Source organism: Phyllostomus discolor, chromosome 7, assembly GCF_004126475.2.
Source record: "Phyllostomus discolor isolate MPI-MPIP mPhyDis1 chromosome 7, mPhyDis1.pri.v3, whole genome shotgun sequence".
Lineage (NCBI taxonomy): Eukaryota > Metazoa > Chordata > Mammalia > Chiroptera > Phyllostomidae > Phyllostomus > Phyllostomus discolor.
Window position 1 is genome coordinate 8,634,895 of NC_040909.2, and position 21,594 is coordinate 8,656,488.

Below are 21,594 nucleotides of genomic sequence, written 5' to 3' on the forward strand. Positions count from 1 at the left end.
AGACGGGAATCACGGTCTTTAAATGCCTCTCAGGTACAGACTGCTCTAGAACAGAGTTAGGTGTGAGACCCAGTTTCAGACCCCGTTCAAAGGCAGTAATGACTGAAGTACCGAAAGGATGATGTGAAGTTACGTCAAACATAAGCAACTGAAAGAAATGGGGAAGGGCTGAGATGTACCTGCAGTCACACGTGAAAACTTCCTCTTCGAAGCCCACATGGTTACATTCATTAGCCTAGAGTAGTCAGCATACTAGGATTTCTCAGCATACTCACTGACCGTTTCACGTGCTCATTTCCTACTTTCAACCTATTCACACACGGCAGGAAATTCTGATCTAACACAACCCCCCCATGCTTACGGAGAACACAACTAGATCCTTGCACAGGTTTCGGGTCACACCTAAAATCAAAGCTAGCATTTTGCCTACAGGTAAAAACAGTGTACTGCTTAGATAATTTGAAAAAAGGAAAGTCTTAGCAAACATACAATTGTGCCCCTTCCTTTAATCTTCCGTCCAGACTTTGACACAGATGGTTTCTGATCACTTACAGTGGGTGTAGCATCAGGAATCTTCCTGGAAAAGGTGATTGAAGATTAAAAATAAGCAAATGCAGGCAGTTTTCTCAATGTTTACATGCAGAATTTATGCTCCTATAACACAAAAACACTTCATTTAGATCCAACACTTACGTAGAATAAGGTACTCCACGTGACCTAATTTTCTAACCCTTCAAATGCCAAAACTGGGGGGGGGAATAACCCAACCGGGATGAAATACATGATACTAGTATTTGTCTTTTAAGCACAATTACTATTTTTAAACAAAATCCTCTTTTAGAAGTCTCTTGTCAAAACAGTAATGTTCTAAGGGAATCCTGAGTTCTCTCTGACTCATGCTTAATTGTGCCTTTTTAGCTGGCTTTTCTTTTACTTGATATTTTTTATAGTTCATTTGCCTCCATCTCTCTACTATTAACTGCCCCCGCTTCAATGCTCCGAATCTGTGGCCTCGCCTTACAGGCAGCTTTTAAGAGGACGGACTTCGTGGTGGCTACAGTTCCCTGCATGAGAAGTTTATTCATACCTGCCTGCTTTGTATGTTCTTATTAATAGAATGGCTAGCTTTTACTGAGTACTTACTATGTGTCAGGCATTATGTTAATGAGCATGTTTAAATGTTTTTTTTACTTTGTATTTCATATATAAAGTATGTATATAATAGAATTGGTCATTTTAAGTGTACAACTCAGTGGCATTAATTACATTCACAATGTGGGCAACCATCACTGCTATCTTTCCGAAACTTTTTCATCATCCCAAGTCAAAAGTCTCCCAGTCAGGCACGAATTCTCCATTGCCACCATTCCCTCAGCCTCTGGTAACCTCCACGGCCAAATGACATTCCATCGTGTGTGTGTGTGTGCACACACTTTTGTCTATCCATTCATCTACTGGTGGACACTTGGTGAAATTGCTGGGTCACATAGTAAATCTATGTTTAATTTTTTGAGGAAGCACCAAACTGTTTCCCCACAGCAACTGCATCATTTTACATTCCTACCAGCAACGAATGAGGATTCCTACTTTGTTTGTTTTTTTTTAATTAGAGCCATTTTCGTGAGGAGTGGTTATCTCATTGTGTGTTTGTTATTTCCCTAACAACTAATGATATGAAGCATCTTTCCATGTGCTTACTGGCCATGTGTATATCTTCAATATAAGAATTCATTGCCAAATCCAAGGTCATGAAGATTTAGCTCTCTTTTTCTAGGAGTTTTATGGTTTTAGTCCTTACATTTAGGCTGCTCACCCATTTTGAGTTAATTTATATACAGGATGTGAGGCAGCAGTCCAACCTCATTCTTTTGCATGTGTAAGTCCAGCTGTCCCAGTGCCACTTACTGAAAAGACCGTTCTTTCTCCACTGAATGGACTGGCCCCCCTGTCTAATAATCAAACAGCCACAGACGTATGGGCGTTCCACTGGTCTCTCTGTCTCTTCTTAATGCCATACCACAGCACACTATTCTGATGACTGTAGCTTTGTAGCAAGCTCTGAAATCAGGAAGTATGGGCCCCCAACTTTGTCCTTCTTTTTCAAGATTATTTTGGCTATTTAAGGACCCCCTGCAGTCCCATTTGAATTTGGGTTTTGACTTTTCCCTTTCTACAGAAAGGCTGTTGGCATTTTACAGGGACTGTACTAATCCATAGCTCACTTTGACATCTTTAGGCTGGTCCAGTCCACGAACATGAAATGTCTTTCCATTTATTTAGGGCCTTCCTTAATTTCTTTCAGCAATATTCTGTAGTTTCACTGTCCAAGTCTTTCACCTCTTTGATTAAATTTATTCCTAAGTATTTTATTCTTTTAGACATTTTAAATGGAACTGCTTTCTTAATTTCCTTTTCAGATTGTTTGTTGCTGTTGTTAGTAAGCATTTTATAGGCATTAGTTCACTTAATTCTCATAACAACACTATAGGTAGATACTATTACATCTCCATTTTGGAGAATTTTACAATGCAGTGGTTAAAAATCTTGCCCACGGCCACAGAAACAAATGAAACTTGACTCTGGGTTTTCTAGGGTTCTAGGAATCTGGACCCAGATCATTCTAACTATAAACTACATTGTGGTTTCACCAGTCATTTCATCCTCATGACGTTACTTGGTTCTCACACGAGAGAGATCACTAGGTAGTGCTGGTAGGCAGCTGTTGGCCCCCTTTTCCTCGTGAAGGGAAAAAGCACTCAACACCAATGACTTACCTACAGGTGTTCAGCAATGATGTCCACATAGAACCCTTTATTTTATTTTTATTATTTTGTAAAGATTTTATTTATTTATTTTTAGATAGAAAGGGAGAGAAGGAGAAAGAGGGAGAGAAACAGCAATGTGTGGTTGCCTCTAGCACAGCCCCACCAAGGACCTGGCCTGCAATCCAGGCATTTGCCCTGACTGGGAATCAAACCAGCGACCCTTTGGTTTGCAGGCTGGCGCTCAATCCACTGGGCCACACCAGCCAGGGCCACGTGGAACTTTTTAGATACTGGCCCTGTGCTGCCCTCACCCTCCACGTCTCCTCCACCTTTTGATTTGACTTGCTGTATGGCCCAGAAATTGGTATTTTTAAAGCTTGCTAAACTATTGTCAAGTGCAGCCGGGGTTAAGAATAGAATAAATGAACTACAGCAAGTGTGGAACTCAGCTTCTGCTCAGCGAATTGTAAGTGATAATGAGCTTAACTGCAGGTAAGTCAGTAAGGCAGCAAGCTCGCTCTGGCTGCCCACCCGTTTCTACCCCTGGCGTGTGCTGCGTGCTTGAAGCACACTGAATTCTAGCTCCCGAACAACTCATCAAAATCTCAAAGATCTGAGTCACCTAGATCAATCTGCTAATTTTATATGACACAACTATTGGCCAGTTGTGATTTAAAATAATTCTGCACAAAATAACTTCCTGAGATGTGACCAAAGAAGAGTAATGACCAAATAAACTTATCAGCAACATTCAATCCAAATGCAAGACACTGGTATAAACGACTTTAAACAATGCCAGAAAACAGAGGTCATTAAATTAGGGCTATTATGTAGGCACTTATATAACAGGACAACCCCCCCCCCCCCCCCAATTTTTACAAATATTTATTAATGAAATTTAAAACATAACTGAGTTTCATTTTCTGTAATACACATCTATTCATGAGGAGACTGAAATTCTCTTTTGGGGTGGTAACATTTCACTCGATTAGGGTTCGCAGTATTCCCTATTAAAACAGATGACGTTAACGCTGTTTGTCTGGGAATGCTGTTCTGTAATGAAATTTTAGATATTTCGTTTTTGAAAACATCTTTCCCCCTCATGGTTTCTACGTGCAGCACCTGCAAGGCTGGAGAGCTGTAACCTCACCACTGCATCCCGGTGCGGCACGGCGTTCTGGGCAGAGTGAGAGGCAGTGACAGCCCGCGCACCGACTCTGCTGCCGCCCGCCACTCAGTTCTGCCGCTGCGCACAAGTGGGCCAAGAAAAGTATGAACAAGTGACTTGGGCGTGTTCCAGTAAAACTTTATTTATGAACACTGAACGTCATATCATTTCCAGTATCACAAAATATTATTATTCTTTGATTTTTTCCACAAACATTTGAAAACATAAACCCCATTTTCAGCTCACAGCCTTCACAAAAAACCAGGCAGGCAGTAGGCCAAATCTGACCCACAGACCGCAGTCTGCCAACCCATCACAGGACCCGGAAACTGACGGTTCAAGTCTCCTAGCTTCCAAAAGCCAATGGATTGGATCAATGAACTTGATATCTTGTCTTTTAAAAAAGGGTCTCGCCCTGGCTGGTGTAGCTCAGTGGATTGTGTGCGGGCTGCGAACCAAAGTGTCGCAGGTTCGATTCCCAGTCAGGGTACATGCCTGGGTTGCAGGCCATGACCCCCAGCAACCGCACACTGATGTTTCTCTCTCTCCCCCCCCGCTCCTTTCTCTAAAAATAAATAAATAAAATCGTTAAAAAAAAAGAGAAGGGTCTCACTAAAATTCATTCACAAGCCAGCATTTTTTAAAATGAAAACACCAGCATCTAAAGCTATTAACTCAAAGATGCACCCTATTTTGTAATACCTTTATAAAATGAGATGATTCAGGCTAAAAAATATTTAATAAACTACATAATAACCTCATGTAGGCACCTGGTTGTGGACAGGAACATTTGTATGACTTCTCAGCCTTTAATCTAACTGATTCTTCACCAGGAATTTATCAATTACACCAGCAATATTATTATTGTATTTCTGTTCACTGTTCACATAATACTTCTTTAAATAATTCTAAACTTGAATCTAATACACAAAATACTTTAAATACTAACTTTTGAGACCAAATCTAAAGCTATACATTAGCTTTACCAAAGCAGAGAAATTATCACCAGGGATATTAATGACAGTAACACATTTATGATACTAAATTCTATCACCAACTGCCATGCAATTGATTTTATACTATTCTAATTGGAACACGGTTTATTACTCTGTTGGATCAAAAGAGTTGGATCCTAACTTTGCTCTAACATCTAAAATTTCACCTCTAATGGAAAGCCAGGTAAGATTAGTCATGCAGTCTTTTCCAGGTGTCCTGCAAGAACCTCCCCGCTGACTGACGTGCCCGGTCCCCTTTCCTACACGTAGAACCTGGATCCTGAAAGGCAGGGTGCAGGTCCTTCTGCAGTCTGGTATCTCCCAGTTACCTTTCAAAGCGCTCAGATTATGGGCCATGCTCAGTTGTGAGTGTGGAACTGCGACGAGCTGATGAAATCATCGATCGGAAATGAAAACATAGGGTAACACCCCACTTACAGTTCAGGTTCGACTGTGACAAGAGGCATATCTCTTCTGAGTAAAAACCGGTTCTCAGGCACTGGCGGTATCTCTTCTGGGCGGACCACCGGCTTTTCCCTCTTAGCATTCGAATCCACGGACCTTTTCCCATTGGTATCACTCCTCTCAGAGTGACTGCGAGAGACGTACCAAATCACCAATTAAGATGTGCAGTGTTTGCATTTCATAGTAAAAGCACATAAAATTAGATGATAAATAGCAAAACTACTGATACTTTACAAGTCTCACTCAAAAGATTTATACAGTTTTCCCCAAGAGAACATGTAAAATATCAACCCAGGTGAAAGCCCACAATACTAAAATTCTGAAAATTGTCAAATGAGTCCTAACTTTTTTCTTTTAAGAGTTTCAGGGATTATTTTCAACTAAACAACTAAATCTTTGATAGGAAATGTCTATGCTACTTAGATCTGCCAGATTTTGATTTACATAAAACATGCGATCCTTTTTACAATAGGGAGCAACACTAAGTTTGCAGAATTATACGTGCTTCCCCCATTCCAGAGAGGTTTTGTTTTGTGTTGTTTTTTTGGAAAGACTGTCCCGGAGTCTCACACCTACCCTTTTGGGCTCACTGTGTGTTTATTCCTTGGCTCTTCGGAACTGCTTGCTTCCTTTCGTCTCTTCTTAGAATGTTTAACTTTTGGCCTCCTCTTATGTTTCCTTCTTCTGATTCGCTCCTGTTCAACCTCACTTTCTGAAGATGATTCTGAAGAGGAAGAGGAATTCGAAGAGGAATCCGATTCTTCTGAATGAGTTGGTTTCTTCCTTTTTTTCTCAAATACTTTTAAGAAACATTAACAAAAATATTAGTATGGGTGTGTTTACCTTTCAGAGTAAAAATGTCATTACTAAATATTATAAAGCATCCTTTATGCATAGCATACTGACAATGAAATTTAAATAAACTTTTTTTCAAGCTGATAATACAATCTGCTGATGAGACTGTAAGGCACCAAAGCCCTTGCCTTCGTGAAGTCTAGTGGGGTTGTGTAAGAAAATACCCCCATAATATGACAAATAATAAGTGCTATAAAAAAACAAACAAACAAACAAACAAGCAGTGTAAAAAGAACAGGGAGAGTCAGGAGTAATTAAGGCAACATTTGAGCAGAGACATGAAGGGGTGAGGGAGGGGTCAGACAGATTTCTGAATGAAGAACGCTCCAGGCAGAGGGCAAAGGGGCACAGAGTCCCCGAGTCCTTGGCATGTCTGAGCAGTCGAGGCCAACACGGCTGGAAGACGAGGAATGATGGGGAACAAGTCAGAAACGGCAGAGCCCCAGGCAGCCTTACAGGTCACTGCAGAGACTTGAGCTTTGGCTGACTGGGAGGGGAGCCCCAGGAGAAGATCACTCTGGTGGCTGTTAAGGGCCGACTGCAGATGGCCAAGAGTGTAAGTAAGGAGACCGATTAGGAGGCTGCTGCTGCCGAGAGAAGATGGTAGAGGAGTAAAGACCGGGCAAAAAGAACACTCAGGAAGCTATCGCCGTAAGCCAGGGAAGAGGTAACATCTGGTAAGACCTGCTGATGGACCAGATACAGGGCGTGACACCGAGGCATCAGGGCTACTGCCATATCACGCGTATGAGGTTTTTGCACCACTGAAATCCAGGAGGCATCTTTAAGTTGCAGCCCTCAATACCAGTTGCCTGTATCCGAGCTCCCTTTCCCTCCCAAACTCTCACCATCTTTGGCTGACTTCGTGGCAAGCACCCCACAGTCGATAACTCGCACGTCTGCGTAAGGTCTGCTCGCAGCATCGGTTTTCAGATTTTCGATTTGCTCGATTACTTCAAAACCGGAAATAACTAGTCCAAAGACAACATGAACCCTGTCACGATACAAATTCAAGAAAAAGCTGGTTTGCTGATAAGTAAGCCACAAGCAGTAATCAAGACAATTATTATAAATGACATGTCCACAGGCCTGAAAATAAAAGCAGTGTTTGATGCATGAAGGGAACTAGAACCTGAGATGTGCTTCATAAAAGGGGGAAAAACCAACTACTCACACTGGGCCTTAGTTTTCTGCCTTTAAAACAATGGCTCTTAACTACTTTATGGTAAAGAGTCCTCTGACAGTCAGAACGCACTTGCTGCTCACAAACCGTCCTTACACGGGCCCTTCAACGCTGAAAGGCCCGTCCACGGGCCCCGGGTAGGACCCCTGCAGGGGCATGAAAGCGGCGGAGTCTCAAGACTATGGCACCAAGTGATCCCTAAGGAAGAGTCTGGCTGTGAGGTTCATCCAGAGATCAAGAGCGCCCCCTTGAGGGGTTACCCAGGTCCACTGTGTCTGGGACCAGCCACCCAAACCTCCCAACACCTCCCCAAGGGAGTAAGAACGTAACTCTTACCCATCCAGGTGTGGAGCAGGTTTTGTGGTGCTGTGTAATAAACACCGACACAAAGACGGCGGCAAAAACCAGGCGTTCGGGAGAACAGAGCAGAAGGGTTTAACACAGAGCATGTAGAAAACAGAGAGGTGAAGATAAAAAGACAGGGGAAAAAGTTAAACACGATATACACGTACATGTTTACACGAAAACCTTAAAAACAGCAGTAGTAGCCATTTTTACTGACAAACCCTCAAAATCATAATGCATTATAAAACCATTATCTGTTTCTCCAATGAGTGTTATGTATGTATTCATACATATGAATAGGTTTGAAATATACAGCATAGACATTAAAGTTAAAATTCCTCTCAATTCCAAAATAACAACAAAAAGAAACAAACTCAAAATCTGCTAAGGTAAAACAGATAAAAAGTACCTATCCTTCACCCTATGGAAAGAAACGTGTGACCGGCATGTGCTCCACACGCTTAACTGTGTTCTTCTATTGCACGTGTGCCGCCACCGCTGCAGCGAGCAGGCGCTCTCCTCCCCCAGTTCCTCACACCCAGTCCGTGTGCGTCTTCTAGGGGGGCAGACGGCAGTCAGGGCACAGGAATTCTGTTTCCAGACCTTCCCGCCTCTCCTCCTTCCCCTAAGGTGAAGCTCTGCTAACGCTCACAGCAACTCTGGAAATGCAGTAGGGAGCACACCTTCCGCCTGCCAGCACTTCTGACAGCACAGTAAATAATGGTGGGTAACATCAACAGACATTTGGAACTTCCACGGCCCAGAAAACACTCAGCCGGCTTCTCCCACAGTCATAAACTGGAAGACAGTCACTCTGGAGGAGCCTAGGGGGCACATCTGGTTAAGGTATTTTGAACCCAAGCATTTCCACACACTTGTGAATTGCAGTAAGAAAAAAAAATCAAAAGCAGATATAGCTAGTCTCAGAAGTATATACCACAAACCTACTTTAACTTTGTTAGAACAGTCAAATTGTACTAGAAGCTCCCAAATACAATTTAGCCTTCATCACAACAATGCTAAAAATCTTTCTTCTACAAGGAACTGTAGCATTTATATTAAGAAAATTTAGTTCTGTAAGACTACTACATTAGTTCCAGAATTTTAAAGGAAATCTTGAGTTTTAAACCACTAATCTCAAATTTTCCTCAGAAGACTGAGAAGTGGTAATTAAAGCTAATGCAATAATAAAAATGAATAAAAAGAGTTGGAAAGAAGGAAGGAAGGAAAGAAGGGAGGGAGGGAGGGAGGCAGCAAGGGAGGGAGGACAGAAGGAAAGGCGGTCGGAGGGAGGGAGGGAGCCCTGGCCAGGTGGCTCAGTTGGTTAGAGCATTGTCCCAATACACCAAGGTTGCAGGTTCGGTCCTGGTCAGGGCACATACAGAAATCAACCAATGAATGCACAGGTAAGTGGAACAACAAATTGATGTTTCTCTCTCTCTTTCTACTTCCCTCTCTTTCTCTAAAATCAATAAATAAAAATTTGAAAAAAAAAAAAGAAAAAAGAAAAGCTAGCAAACTGGTGAGATGCTAGCGTGCTTCAATCACTAAACTAGCATCCAGAAACTACCTCGGTCAGTATCGTTAAGGTAGAAGTGTGCTTCCCACAATTATAAAACTTAACCAAGGCACTCTAAAGACAGGCAGAAACCAGTCCGTACTCTAGAGAGCGACTCCATTGTGTGAAAGCTGCAAGAGGTAAAAAAAAAAATTGTAAAGGTAAAAATGTTCTGCAGTGTCAAGGCTCAGTCTCAAGGCTCAGTCTCAAGTGTGTAGCAGTGCAAACAGAGGATGGTCTGTGGTCAGATTCATTCCCCTTCCTTCCTTGATCCTTCCTCTCACGACTCTCCATCTTCTGGTGTTGGGGAAAGCCTACAGACTTCTCTAACACAGAGAACCAATTCAATTTGCCACCCTGGCTAATAAAAGTGCTGTAAAAACACCTTATGGTAAACCTTTGGAGCCAATGGTAGGATGAAATATCCTAGCTAACTGCATGATGTAGGAACATACTACTTGAGACTCAGTTTGAAGGTGCCTTTATGGCAGACTGAACTTCTGTTTTTAATTCAAATGAAACCTGAAGACAAATGAGCTTGGTTCTTTCCTGTGATAGTGAGGAAAACAAATGAAGACAGGAACCACGCTTTCAAGGGCAAGTTTCAGGCGGCCCGCTGTGCCCGAACTGGTGTAATAATTAAGCCCACGACTCACATCTGCAATTCAGGATGCAGCACACAAGCTTAGACCTCACTGGGTGGGACTGAAAGAACGCTGAAAGGACCTTGGTGAAAGAAAGCGCCCTGGGATCCCGAGCCTCCATCCCAGAAGCAGAAACCCCGCGTAAAGCAGGCTCGCTGGCACGGGGCTGGCACTCGGACATGAACGAACGGAGGGCGGTGCCGAACGGGGTAAGGAAAGGGCAGGGGAAATGATATGCTCAGTCCGAGCTGTTCTGTTCTATTAAAACGGACAACGAGATCTCATTCCACCAGCCCTTCTTGCACTGATCTTTCAGTATGTGCGGTTGGGAGTCCCATGCAGTGATGGCCTATGCTCAGTGAGTTAGGACCCAAGGCCAGAGACTATCATTTGTTCGTACTTGTGAAAATATATCTGAAGGAGAAACAACCACAAAGAACATTTCAAATGACAAAAGCTTTCAATAATTTCATATTCTCCTGACACTTAAGACATTGCTTTTCTAGATTCCCCCAACCTTTGAATCTGCTTTAAAGTTACAGGGGTGGGCAAAAGTAGGTTAGTAATACTAATAAATGCCCCAATTATTCATACATAATAATATAAGAATAAACTCTGCGTTTCATGTGCTCACAGCGGTAAACCTACTTCTGCCCACCGCAGCATATATGCAAGAGTTCATTTAAACCTCGTAAATGCTGGAAATTGAAAAGTGTCACTGTTACCCCCACAATCTACATTTTTACACCACTATCAAAGAAGCTTTTGGCCTTACACAGAATTTAACAGCTCCGTACTAAAATGACATCTAAACCCATTTATGCAACGTAGCACTCCCGCCCCAAAGATGCGTGGACACTTAGCAGAAACGAGCCACTGAAGTTAAAACATACTCTCCCCCGGGTTAACCACGGACAGTAACACACGCTTGTGTTGCATGTGTTGCTGCCATACAGATTAAGCAGAGTTTTTTTTTTTCTTAAAATTGTTCAATGCACATAACAATAGGATTAAAGAGATAAAGGCAAAGAAAGAAAAAGAGAGAGCCTTAGAGTAATGAGACATTACCTTTGGAGCGCACGGTGTAACACTCTTTCTGTAAATTTTACACAAAAATGGCAAGAAATAAATTGTAATACACTTTTAAGACAAGACTGAATCTATGTTTAAATTATCAATACAACTTTGAAATTAAATATTTTCAAGTTTTATGCAAAGCAAGAAAGCTTTTTAAAATGGAGGGCTCTAAATTTTCTTTCACACAGGTATGTACGTGGAGATGGGCTGTTACACTTGAGGAGAGCACTGTAGCTGAAGCGGGCACCTGCCCCGACCCTCAACACTGTGGCACTGCAGTGTTCGTGCCTGCGCACACAGCGTTCCCTTCCCCTCACCGCTGGCTAAGGCGCCACCACCTCTCTCATGAAGAGACCGGCGTGTCCTGGGGCCACGTGAACGCTGGCCCTGGACGCCAGGAAGCCGGCCGTCCCAGCGGGAGGCACAGATGCCAATGGAAAAAACGGAGTGAGAATACAGAACAACCAAATCTCAGGGAACTTTTGCACTGCTCCACTTCCGCTGAAGACCTGGGGTGCCCACACGTTTGAAACCACTCCGCCGTCCGCGCCGCGGCAGACCGCTATCAGAAGTCCATAGGCAACTGTCTCTACTCTAGTTCCTGTTCACTGACATATACGTGCTGTAGTTGTGAAGTCACTGAAAACAGTCATCATAAAATAATAAAGCGCCAGAACTAGAATTTTAAGAATCTTCTCAAAAGAGAAAAGGGCAAGAGAGATGAATGTACGAGAGTATGGTATCAAATCCTGGCCACAGACAGTACTTTCTTTTCCTGTCTAATCTCTGCTTTTCCCCATTATGTATGTATTTTTCAAAGAATATGCACTGCCTGACCAATTTTAACTTGAACTTTAAACATATCAATTACTACTCAGATCAAAAACCTTATTATATACAGTAGACAGAATTATTTATGGAGGTTTTGAACATATTAAATATTAAAATACTTAAAAACAAGCTTTAATTTTCTTATAAGGGCATTGATACATGAATTACTGTCAAAAATAGTTTCAAATGATGTGAAATTCCAATGAGTGTAAAAAAAGTGACTTTAGGTGTAAAGCGGTATGGGAGGAGGAAACAAAGACAACCTACTTCTGCCTAGCGGACCCTTTAACATGCATGTTTCCCCCAGCTCCTGGAACTATCACACCATCACGGAGGAGGCACCAACAAGCTGCACAGTGACAGAGCTGTGTAAGGGCAACAGAGGCTAACCAAGCCACGTTAGAGTGCTCTGCTTATGTGTCCCAAATGTCACCAAGATAGAGGAGCTTTCGAAACTCAGTGCTCACATTAACACAATACCCACTGGTGCACGTGTCACGTAAGTACTAAATAATACTAAGACTGAATTAGGGATGGCACTTGATACTCAGAGAATTTGGCTTATGGTTAAGTTTACTAAACATCTTTGTTCATGAAAAATTTTGAAATGAAGGTATTAGCCAAAAAAATGCAAGGAAAAGGCTGGAACTTCTCAGGTTATTACCACTTACTAGCATTTCTTCTCAAAGCTACTTTTGCCGCCTGAAAGGTCAACGAGGCTTTACGAAGCCCTTAAAACCAACCCCCAGCCCCTCACTCCACTACCTGGAAATGGTCAGCGCTTCTCCCCCACTCGGGTGGGGGGCACCTGTGAGTCAGATTCTTAAACGGCAGAACACACCCTAGAACTTCCTCTGCTTTCCTCCCGTAGGCCTACTGAGGGCTGTTCCAACGCAAAACCTTTTTGAGTAAAGCCGACTTTGACTTTTCTGTATTATCTTGTTTTCTTATCTTTTATACTTAGCATGACCGCTGACAGACTTCTCTAGAGCTCTGGGGTCTACTCTGTGGCTGTGATTTATGGCCCTCACAGACTAAGGACAAAGGGGACAAGGGCCAGAGCCACGAGCCTGAGTCCTGGCAGCAACGGACAGGAGCCCGCCGCAGCTGCCCCTGCTCCAGGCACCTCTAGGCACCACAGCCCAAAGCTCCCCTGCCGCACCCTGCACCCTCCGGACCGAGGAAAACGCAGCGATGGCGATGATTTCCTCCCAGCAAGGTGATGTTTGCATACAAACCACTCCACGTGTTCAGAAACTTAGCATCAACCTACAAAGCTTTCTTCTTTTTATGTCCACATTTTCACCCTAACATATTTACTTTATCTTTGAAAGTGAGGTAGGCACTTTATAACGTGTCATTTTGTTTTCCAGTAATGCTTGAAACTTCTAATACCTGACTCAAATAAATTCAGAGTGGTCAAGAAGATTTCATAGTTTACACTGCGTAGCATTTTCTTCTAGCTACCATTTTTCCCTAGACTATGAATAAAATTTCTACATAACCTGGACTTGATGTGAGTTTTCTTCTTCATTTAGCATTATCTACAGAATGAAAAGAATGGACTATATCTCTAAGTCCTTTCCTCTCTAAGGTTTTGTAATTCTATAGCTTTTATTGCGGCTCTTCCTAATCTTTGGCTTAAAACTTAAGTAACAAAATGGACAAAATGACTGAATGCCAAGTTAACTTGGTTATGGCTTTGGTCCCTATTCTCTGAATTCCTTCCGAAATGCCTCAACAGGAGCCACCACCTCCTCAGCAATTTGTGGGGACAGCGCCCTGTGTCACTCCTCTCGTGTTTCTTGAGCAGCACTGTTCCACAGAGAATCAGTTTTCCTCTATTTAGGCCCCTAACACAAAATCATGGGATAACACAGAACTAGAGATAAGCAGTTACTGCAAGAATTACAAACAGCTTCATAGAAGAAAACCTGATTTCCATCATGTACATAACTGTTCTGCCCAGAGAAAGAAGTACATGCAAAATGATGTGCAACAGCAATGCTGTAACACAGGGCAAGTTTTCAACGTGCGAGTGACGAAGACAACAGCCACAGCACAGAGCACAAGAACCCTTGAGGGACACTTCGAAAACGCCCCCACTAATTGTGTTCAATTTACTCCTGGAACTGCGCAGTAACAGGTTTAGAACATAAACTACAAGTGCAGCTTTGCAGGACCAGATTAAAAGTCCGTGGTAAGCCTGTAAACAGGACTATAAAGGCAGCTCTTGGCATTTCACCACCCAGCCTTCCGCCGCCCTTCCTCCTTCCAGAGCGACTGCTCAAGATGCCACGGACGGAGTTGGGTGAGAAGGTGAAGGGCAGGGGCATGGTCAGGCCGCTCGGCGACCGTCAACCCCAAACTCAACTTTCAGACCTATTATCTGCGATCACATGCACGAACTGAAGACAGTATGTTTTACTTTTTTACTATTTCCAACTCCTAAAGGATCTGAAAAACATGATTTTCAAAGATTTTTCTTTTGTGTAAAAGATCTCCATTTTACTATCTTTTCTATAAAAAAGCAAGGAGATGTTTTGTTTAGAAATGTGACCTGCTGGTTAGATTTTTACTCTACAACCTAGGGGGAACCAGTACTTTTAGCCAGCATTAAAAAGCACATTCATAAAAAAAAAAAAAAAAAAGAGATTAGGATTTTTTTGAGCGTGCAAAAGCACTCTATTATTTCCAAGATTGCTTTTAACTTGGAAACTCATTTCTGGAATTAAATTTCAAACTACAAGTAAAAATTTTCTTCCAATTACAGGTTCATAGTGACTTTAATGCCATCTACAGTTAATTATGAAAACAAGTTTAAAACATTTAATCTTCATTCCCTAAAGTTAAAATTTTCATTTGGCATTCCTTGTCGAAAATAGCAGTCTGATGTAAAACTAAGCAATGGCCTTAATTTTGTTTTGACACTGAACATTCCTAGGAAAGACTTAAGCAAGTACTAATTAACATAGAAACAAGACACTCTGAATTTTTTGAAGGGAGAATCTCACATACTGGATTTTAATTAACGTGTGGAGGTGTACAAGTTTTAACTCTAACATTTTACAAACAAGCTAATCAGTAAGTAACAACAGGAAGAAGCTGCTGCTACCCGATAAATCAAATTCTACATGTACTGATATAAAAAAAAATCTAAAAGAAACTTTAGAGCCCTCAGATGGTAGCTTCTTGACCAATGAATCATTAGTTTATCACGCGCAGTTCAGATAAGCTTAAAAATGGAAATGGGAAAACTCAAAGAGCAAACAGCTTCCATAATTAGCTACCATATAAGAAGTTTTTCAAAATATTTCCCACTACTTTTTTTTGGCCCCGAAGAAGGTTAATATAAAAGAAGTGTAATAACCAATACTCTTTGTTTAAGGTCTTCCTTTTTCCCTGCATGACTCCAAGTGTTACCATCTTCTCTCAGCTTTCCATTTTTAGGACATTCTTAGGAACAGAATGCCCCTTATCTGAACTTTATCAGGTCATACTGGACATCTATTTTTCAGACACATTAAAAATGTGAGATTTATTATATGCGAAATCCTTTAAAGACAGGGAAGCGCCATTCATACTCATCCATTTAGAAAGATGACCCCCCAATAAAACTTTGATAAATCAAGAATAAAATATTTCTCCAGCATACGTAGCACAACTATAGAGATTACTCACAATCTAAAGCATGGAACTTCAAGCTGAACAGTTACCTTTCATATTTAACATCAGGAGATTCTATTAAAACAGGCTTTGGAGTAGCAGTAGTTAATAACAAAATTAAAAGTATTCCAAAGGTCTTTCAGACAAGAAATAAGTAGTGAGGTTCAGGTTGTGCATGCACATATATATAAAGGTGTTTGTTTTTTAAAGAGCAAATTTAGCATGCTGAAGTTTCCTGAGTGATAATCTCATAAATTTTGGTGGAAATGACAATAACATTGGGTTAATTAAATTATGCACAGAGGTCTCACAAGGTTTGAGTTTTTTAAAATACTGGCTTTACAGCAAATCACTTATTTCCACACAAAATCAGAAAAGAATGGCATCTCTCTCACACTGGCTCAAAGAGACACAGCAGGAGAAAAGGCAACGATACAAGGGCACATCTAGTACCCCTGAATGTTCACCAGTAGTTGCTGTTCCAATCTAGCTTTGGTAAACTCAGCCCCCAAACTGGTTAAGAGTCAAAGCCAATGTCTTTTTGTAAGATGACAACCTATTTTGAAAATAATGTACGTCTTCAATTTATGTGTTTTAAGCATCGTTGTTCAAATCCAGGATATATGCTGAACACAGAACTGGTTCCTGACCATACAAGTTACTGTGACATCAGAAATTAAAAATAAAACCCAAGTTCTTACATTAAATTTGGTTTAACTATACCATCTTTCTCATGAACAGCGCTTCTCTGTGTAAAAGCTCATCTCCGAATTATGCCTACTCACATGAAAAACTGGGAACCATTGGTATGTTTCCCTCGATTTGCCATTGACAAAAGGAACGCTCTGTCATGTTTGAGAATAAAGTTTTCATCTGTTTGAAGAAAACACAAATTCGTCAGTCTCCAATTATAAACCACTTCTCAAGTGTAATGTTCACAGAAATAAATAGAAAGCAAAGGATGAAATTCCTCTTCTGGTCAGTACAGATACTTGACTGAATATTCAGAAAAAAAGTTTTAACTAATCAATTAACAAAAGCATAAAAAGACCAAAAAATACTACTTAAAGCCTTGAGGAAAAGAACAAGTATTTAATACTTTATACAAACAGCCTTAGAACAGTCACTTTTAGTAGTAACATACTTTGGCTAAATATTTAAACTCTAACTTTCACAGGGAAGACTAACAAAGGAATTTTAGGGGGAAAAAAATCTCTATTTAGTAAAGCTCATTTCCTCCAAATTATTCTGCCTAATGTACTATACATGGGAGAAATTTAATAATCCTCTTACGTGCTTAATTTCTATATGGTGAATTCAGTACTTGGCTGAACTGAAGCTAGACTATGAGAGCAACAGTCAAAAAATTACGTAAGTTAAGTTGTAGAGACATGCCTGAATTAAATTATGTGGATTCCTTCTAGTCAATAGGATCACAAAATTATCTAAGGAAGAAAGTCCTGTAAAAACAACTTAAATGGCAAAATACAATTTTAAACTACACAGGTATCTGCCACGCGGAGCCGCCACATCGAGGTGGCCCACCGGCTTTCATTTCAAAGCTCCGCGCTAACAGGACCGGCTGAGGAGCTGCTTCCCACCACTCTGACCAAAACACTGTCACAGATCACTTAGACATTATTTTAATGCCAGCAGAAATACCTTGAGAATTTAAATTTGCTTTTAACATCCATACAAACAAGTCTTTCTTTAGAACAAACAGAAACATAGAAAACTTTTAAAAATGGTTACCTTGGGAACAGGCTTCTGAAAAAGAGTAGTAATCCATTTCCCCCAAAAGAAATATAAAAGACTATTATAACACTGAGGCTATCATGGCATTAAAACCGAGCACTACTGGGTCCCATCATAAATCTCTGCAACTGACTTTTCTAAGGCTTTTTGGGGCGAGTGCAATAGTTAGATTTATGCAAATGCTACTACTATAGGAATAATACACAATCAGAGTTCTAGTGTAAAAAGAAAATATACAAACCTCGGAGAAGAAAGAAATACCAACTTTTATTCAAGACATTGCTTGGTTTAGGGAGAAAAAAGACACAACTAGGTTCTTTTCCCTGATGTGGAACTAATAACCCATCAGGAAAAGGAAAACAGATACAGATGTATAAAATAGTATAAAGAATTTTCCACGTCTTCAAGCAATACTGAAATCCAGCCACAACCTGACCCAGACTGTCCACGAATTTATTAGGAAGGGTGCAAGGGAACAGAATTGGAGTTCGTGTTACTGAGCTTCGTTCTCTTACCTTTTCATTTTGCAAAAGACCACATTCTCTATAAACAAAAGAATATGTTGACAGTTTTAGGCAGGAAGATAGGAGTTTTCATGTATATAGTTGCCTAACCTCCATGCTGAAAGTCATGTTTAACCATAACGTTAGCCTTAATTAATCTTGTCAATTAAGTTATATATTACAATATGATTTATCCCCAAGTTCATGCAAATAAAGTATTTTCATGCAGCATTAGTTTCATGCAAAAAGTGAACTATAAGTAAACCTGTCCTCATTAAAAGTACATGATCAAACTTGCTTTAATATCAGAACTGAAACAAGAGACCATAAAATTTTAAGGCTTACCTTTAAAATATCCACCATAAATTGATTCTCCACCTTTTCCATTACCTGCAAATAACAAGCTACATTAAACTATAATGAAAATTAGATACATACTGGTATATATAAATTACTTTTCATGGTTTCAATTTGATGAAGGAAATAATACCTTGTAATTGCTTCAATAATCCAAATCCCAACAAACCTCATTCCATTACAATAAGCACTATTAAAATAATTATCTCCATAATCTATTTCAAATAGTAATCACACCAGAAGAATAAATACAATTAAATACTGCTTTGGCATTCATCATCAGGTAATTCACCAAGTACTTATATTATTAAAATAGCATAAAAACAACTAAAAATATCTTAGTTTTTTGTTTTTCATACATTCTTGGTCTACAACATTTATTCACCCAACTACTCAATGGCCACCTAATATTTACATTATACTGTAAGCGACAATATTTACAGTAAAAAATGGCTGCTATAGAAACTGACAGATGAAGTTATTAGGAGCATAACTTTTAGCTCTACCTTCACTGAAGTCCCCACCCTGAATCATAAAGTTTTTAACCACACGATGGAATGTAGAACCTTTGTAACATAACTTCTTCCCAGTTGTTTTCCCAAGGCCTTTCTCCCCTGGAAAAAAGAGGAAAAAAAAAAAAGAAAGAAAAAAAGGAAGTTTAGCTACAAAAACATCCTTCCATGGAAAGTACCATCCAATTACTCCTTTGTCAAATCACTGCTGTGTGCTAGGCACTGTACAAGATACACGAGGCACACAGTGTGACAAATTAAAACACCTCCCACCCCAATAAATAACACAAAGCAGCATATAAATGTTAAATTGAGGCCTGGCTGGTGTGGCTCAGTGGATTGAGCGCTGGCCTGTGAACAGAAAGGTCACCGGTTTGACTCCCTGTCAGGGCACATGCCTGGGTTACGGGCCAGGTGTCCAGTGGGGAGCATGTGAGAGGCAAACGATCCATATCTCTCTTGCACATTAATGTTTCCCTCCCTTTCTTCCCCTCTCTCTAAAAAAAATGTAATAAATAAAATCTTAAAAAAAACCCAAGGAGAAAATCTTTAAAAAAAGGTTAAATTGTGTGGTGCAGACTCAACATGCTACAGGAGAAAAAACAGATGAGAAACTGTTGTCATTCCAGAAAAAGTGTGGTCAGGGAGTTGGTGCAAAGACTGTACACGCATGTGCGGATACCCAAACACAGATTAGAAAATTTTAATTTGCTATTTCTAAGGTGGCATTACAGATGTTTCCCTCTCCACTCTCGTGCCTTTACACAACATCAATCCAATAGTATGTAACAAAGAATAACTTCATTATCTTTTGCCCCTCTATCTTCTAAAATTTCTTGTGAAATCTGGATTGCTAAATTTGTACAGAGTACTGAACCTTTTGAAACTGTACCAAATCAGTTTTGAAAACGCTATTATTTTATAAACTACAACGTAGAGAGATATCATTACACACAGTAGTACTTTATTTCTCATTTTAAAAGACCATTTCTTTCTTCTCTCTTCCCTTTGAAAAACAAAATGCTTCCCTGATTTCACATAGGTGAAAACAATATTTATTTGCTCAACTCATCTCACAGCCAAACAATCACTATGCTTCAGCAATTTTATTTATTTATTTATTTTTAGAGACAGGTGGGAGGGAGGAAGAGAGAGGGAAGGAGAACATCAATCAGAGAGAAACACATTGATCGGTTGCCTTTCTTCCGTGCCAGGAGGCCCAAACCCGCAACCCAAGCCTGTGTCCTAACAGGGAAACGAACCGGTGACCCTTGGCTTTGTGGGATGATGCCCAACCCACTGAATCACATCAGTCAGGGCTATCAGCTCATTACTTTTTAAGGAAAATATCTACTTTGTTAAGCAAGGAAAAACTGTAAGCCATGACTTCTCATTGGAAATATTTTTTAAAAAATATTTTATTTACTTATTTTCAGAGAGGGGGAGGGAAGGAGAAAGAGAGGGAGAGAAACATTAATGTGTGGTTGTCTTTCATGCACCCCCCACTGAGGACCTGGCCCGCAACCCAAGCATGCGCCCTGAGTGGGAATCAAACCAGTGACCCTTTGGTTCGCAGGTGTGCTCGCAATCCACTGAGCCACACCAGCCAGGGCTCTCATTGGAAATAATTTAATGATTCATTTACCTGAGCATAGGCAAAGGAAGTTTTTGCATGTTTTTGGACATATGTCTGAGAAGAGCTGAAACATAATGCGACCAACTGAAATAAAACACAAGAAAAAAAGGTAATCAGGTTGATTAAATATACCACATTTTATATGAAAGGAAGAAAAATGAGATACATAGATCTGGAAAACTATAAAGTCCATTTCTGTCACTCATTTTAAATTTTTAAAAAGATTCAACAGGAAAGAACTTAACAAGAACTCTACTCTGTTTGTTAGGGTTAGAATTCACATGCAGCCAAAGTGGTTTCAGCCCTAAAAGTGCAGGACTTCAGGTGTCTTTTAGAGGGGCCTTACATCATTAGATCCCCTGTGTGCAGACCCTTACCCGAACTATTTGTTTTCCTCAAACACCCTCTCAATTTGTCTGATCTACGCCCGGACTCTGCCGTGATGGGACACGTCACACCCTAGGGCAGCCACGCGGCAGCTCTGCCAGAGGAAAGTGCTCCCCTCCACGGCCAGCGTTCTACTGTTACTCAAGAACCACGAGAGACAACTTCCTGAACTGCCACCCACAACCAAAACTCACATTCTATTCCCTGCACGAGCAGAAAACAGGTCATCATTCCTTAAAAACCAAAACAGCTCTATGATAAACAAGGAATGGAAGAAGCCAGCCTGCAGGTTCAATTAATCATGCCTTAGAGAAGTCCTTCACAAACCTTTTGGTCTCCGGACTCGTATATACTCTTAAAGTCGCCTCCCAAGTTAATAAACTCGGCTGATGCCTCTTTGGAAACTAATGCTCCTTTGAACAAATGGGTAAGATCTCAGGTACATCTGTTACTCAACACTTCTTACAATTTAGTGGGATTTAATAGTCTTTTAGAATCAATCATTACCGTCAATATTATCTTTTATATATAGTAAGATTTCTTCCACAGAATCACTGCTATGCCAATAAGTACACTGCTCTGTAAGGATAAGACTAAAATCTGAAATGGGTTAGTGTAAGCATTAGTATGGTGTTCTTAAGGTAAAAAATACACGGCTAAGGACAAAAATAACACAGAGCAAGAATGGCTTCTGGCCTTAATCCCAACATACCATGCAGATCCTTAAAAGTAACTAAGAGGGGGAACAAACTAAGATTAATCAGTCGCTATGAGCACATTTTAAACACTGGCTACAGGAAGGAAAAGCCAGGACTGTGTTGTGCTGTGATCCCGGTGTGGCCAGCAGGTGGCAGGAACAAAACTTGCAAGTCCCCAGAATCTGGATAAAATC

At 40.6% G+C, this 21,594-nt stretch overlaps 1 protein-coding gene across 8 annotated transcripts in view; it reads right to left on the reverse strand.

Annotated features, from left to right (window-relative positions):
* The window catches only part of NKTR (natural killer cell triggering receptor), a 45,135-nt gene that overhangs the window by 11,375 nt on the left and 12,166 nt on the right, over positions 1-21,594 (reverse strand). For 5 of the 8 annotated variants that reach the window (XM_036030466.1, XM_028518261.2, XM_028518262.2 and 2 more), the window contains exons 3-11: positions 20,325-20,399; positions 18,674-18,781; positions 18,156-18,200; positions 16,338-16,425; positions 7,768-7,797; positions 7,097-7,242; positions 5,970-6,192; positions 5,367-5,522; positions 490-577 (exon numbers count right to left, since the gene is read on the reverse strand). In XM_036030466.1, coding sequence (XP_035886359.1) covers positions 490-577; positions 5,367-5,522; positions 5,970-6,192; positions 7,097-7,242; positions 7,768-7,797; positions 16,338-16,425; positions 18,156-18,200; positions 18,674-18,781; positions 20,325-20,399 — 959 coding nt within the window. The other 3 variants (XM_036030468.1, XM_036030469.1, XM_036030470.1) reach the window with 3 other exon arrangements.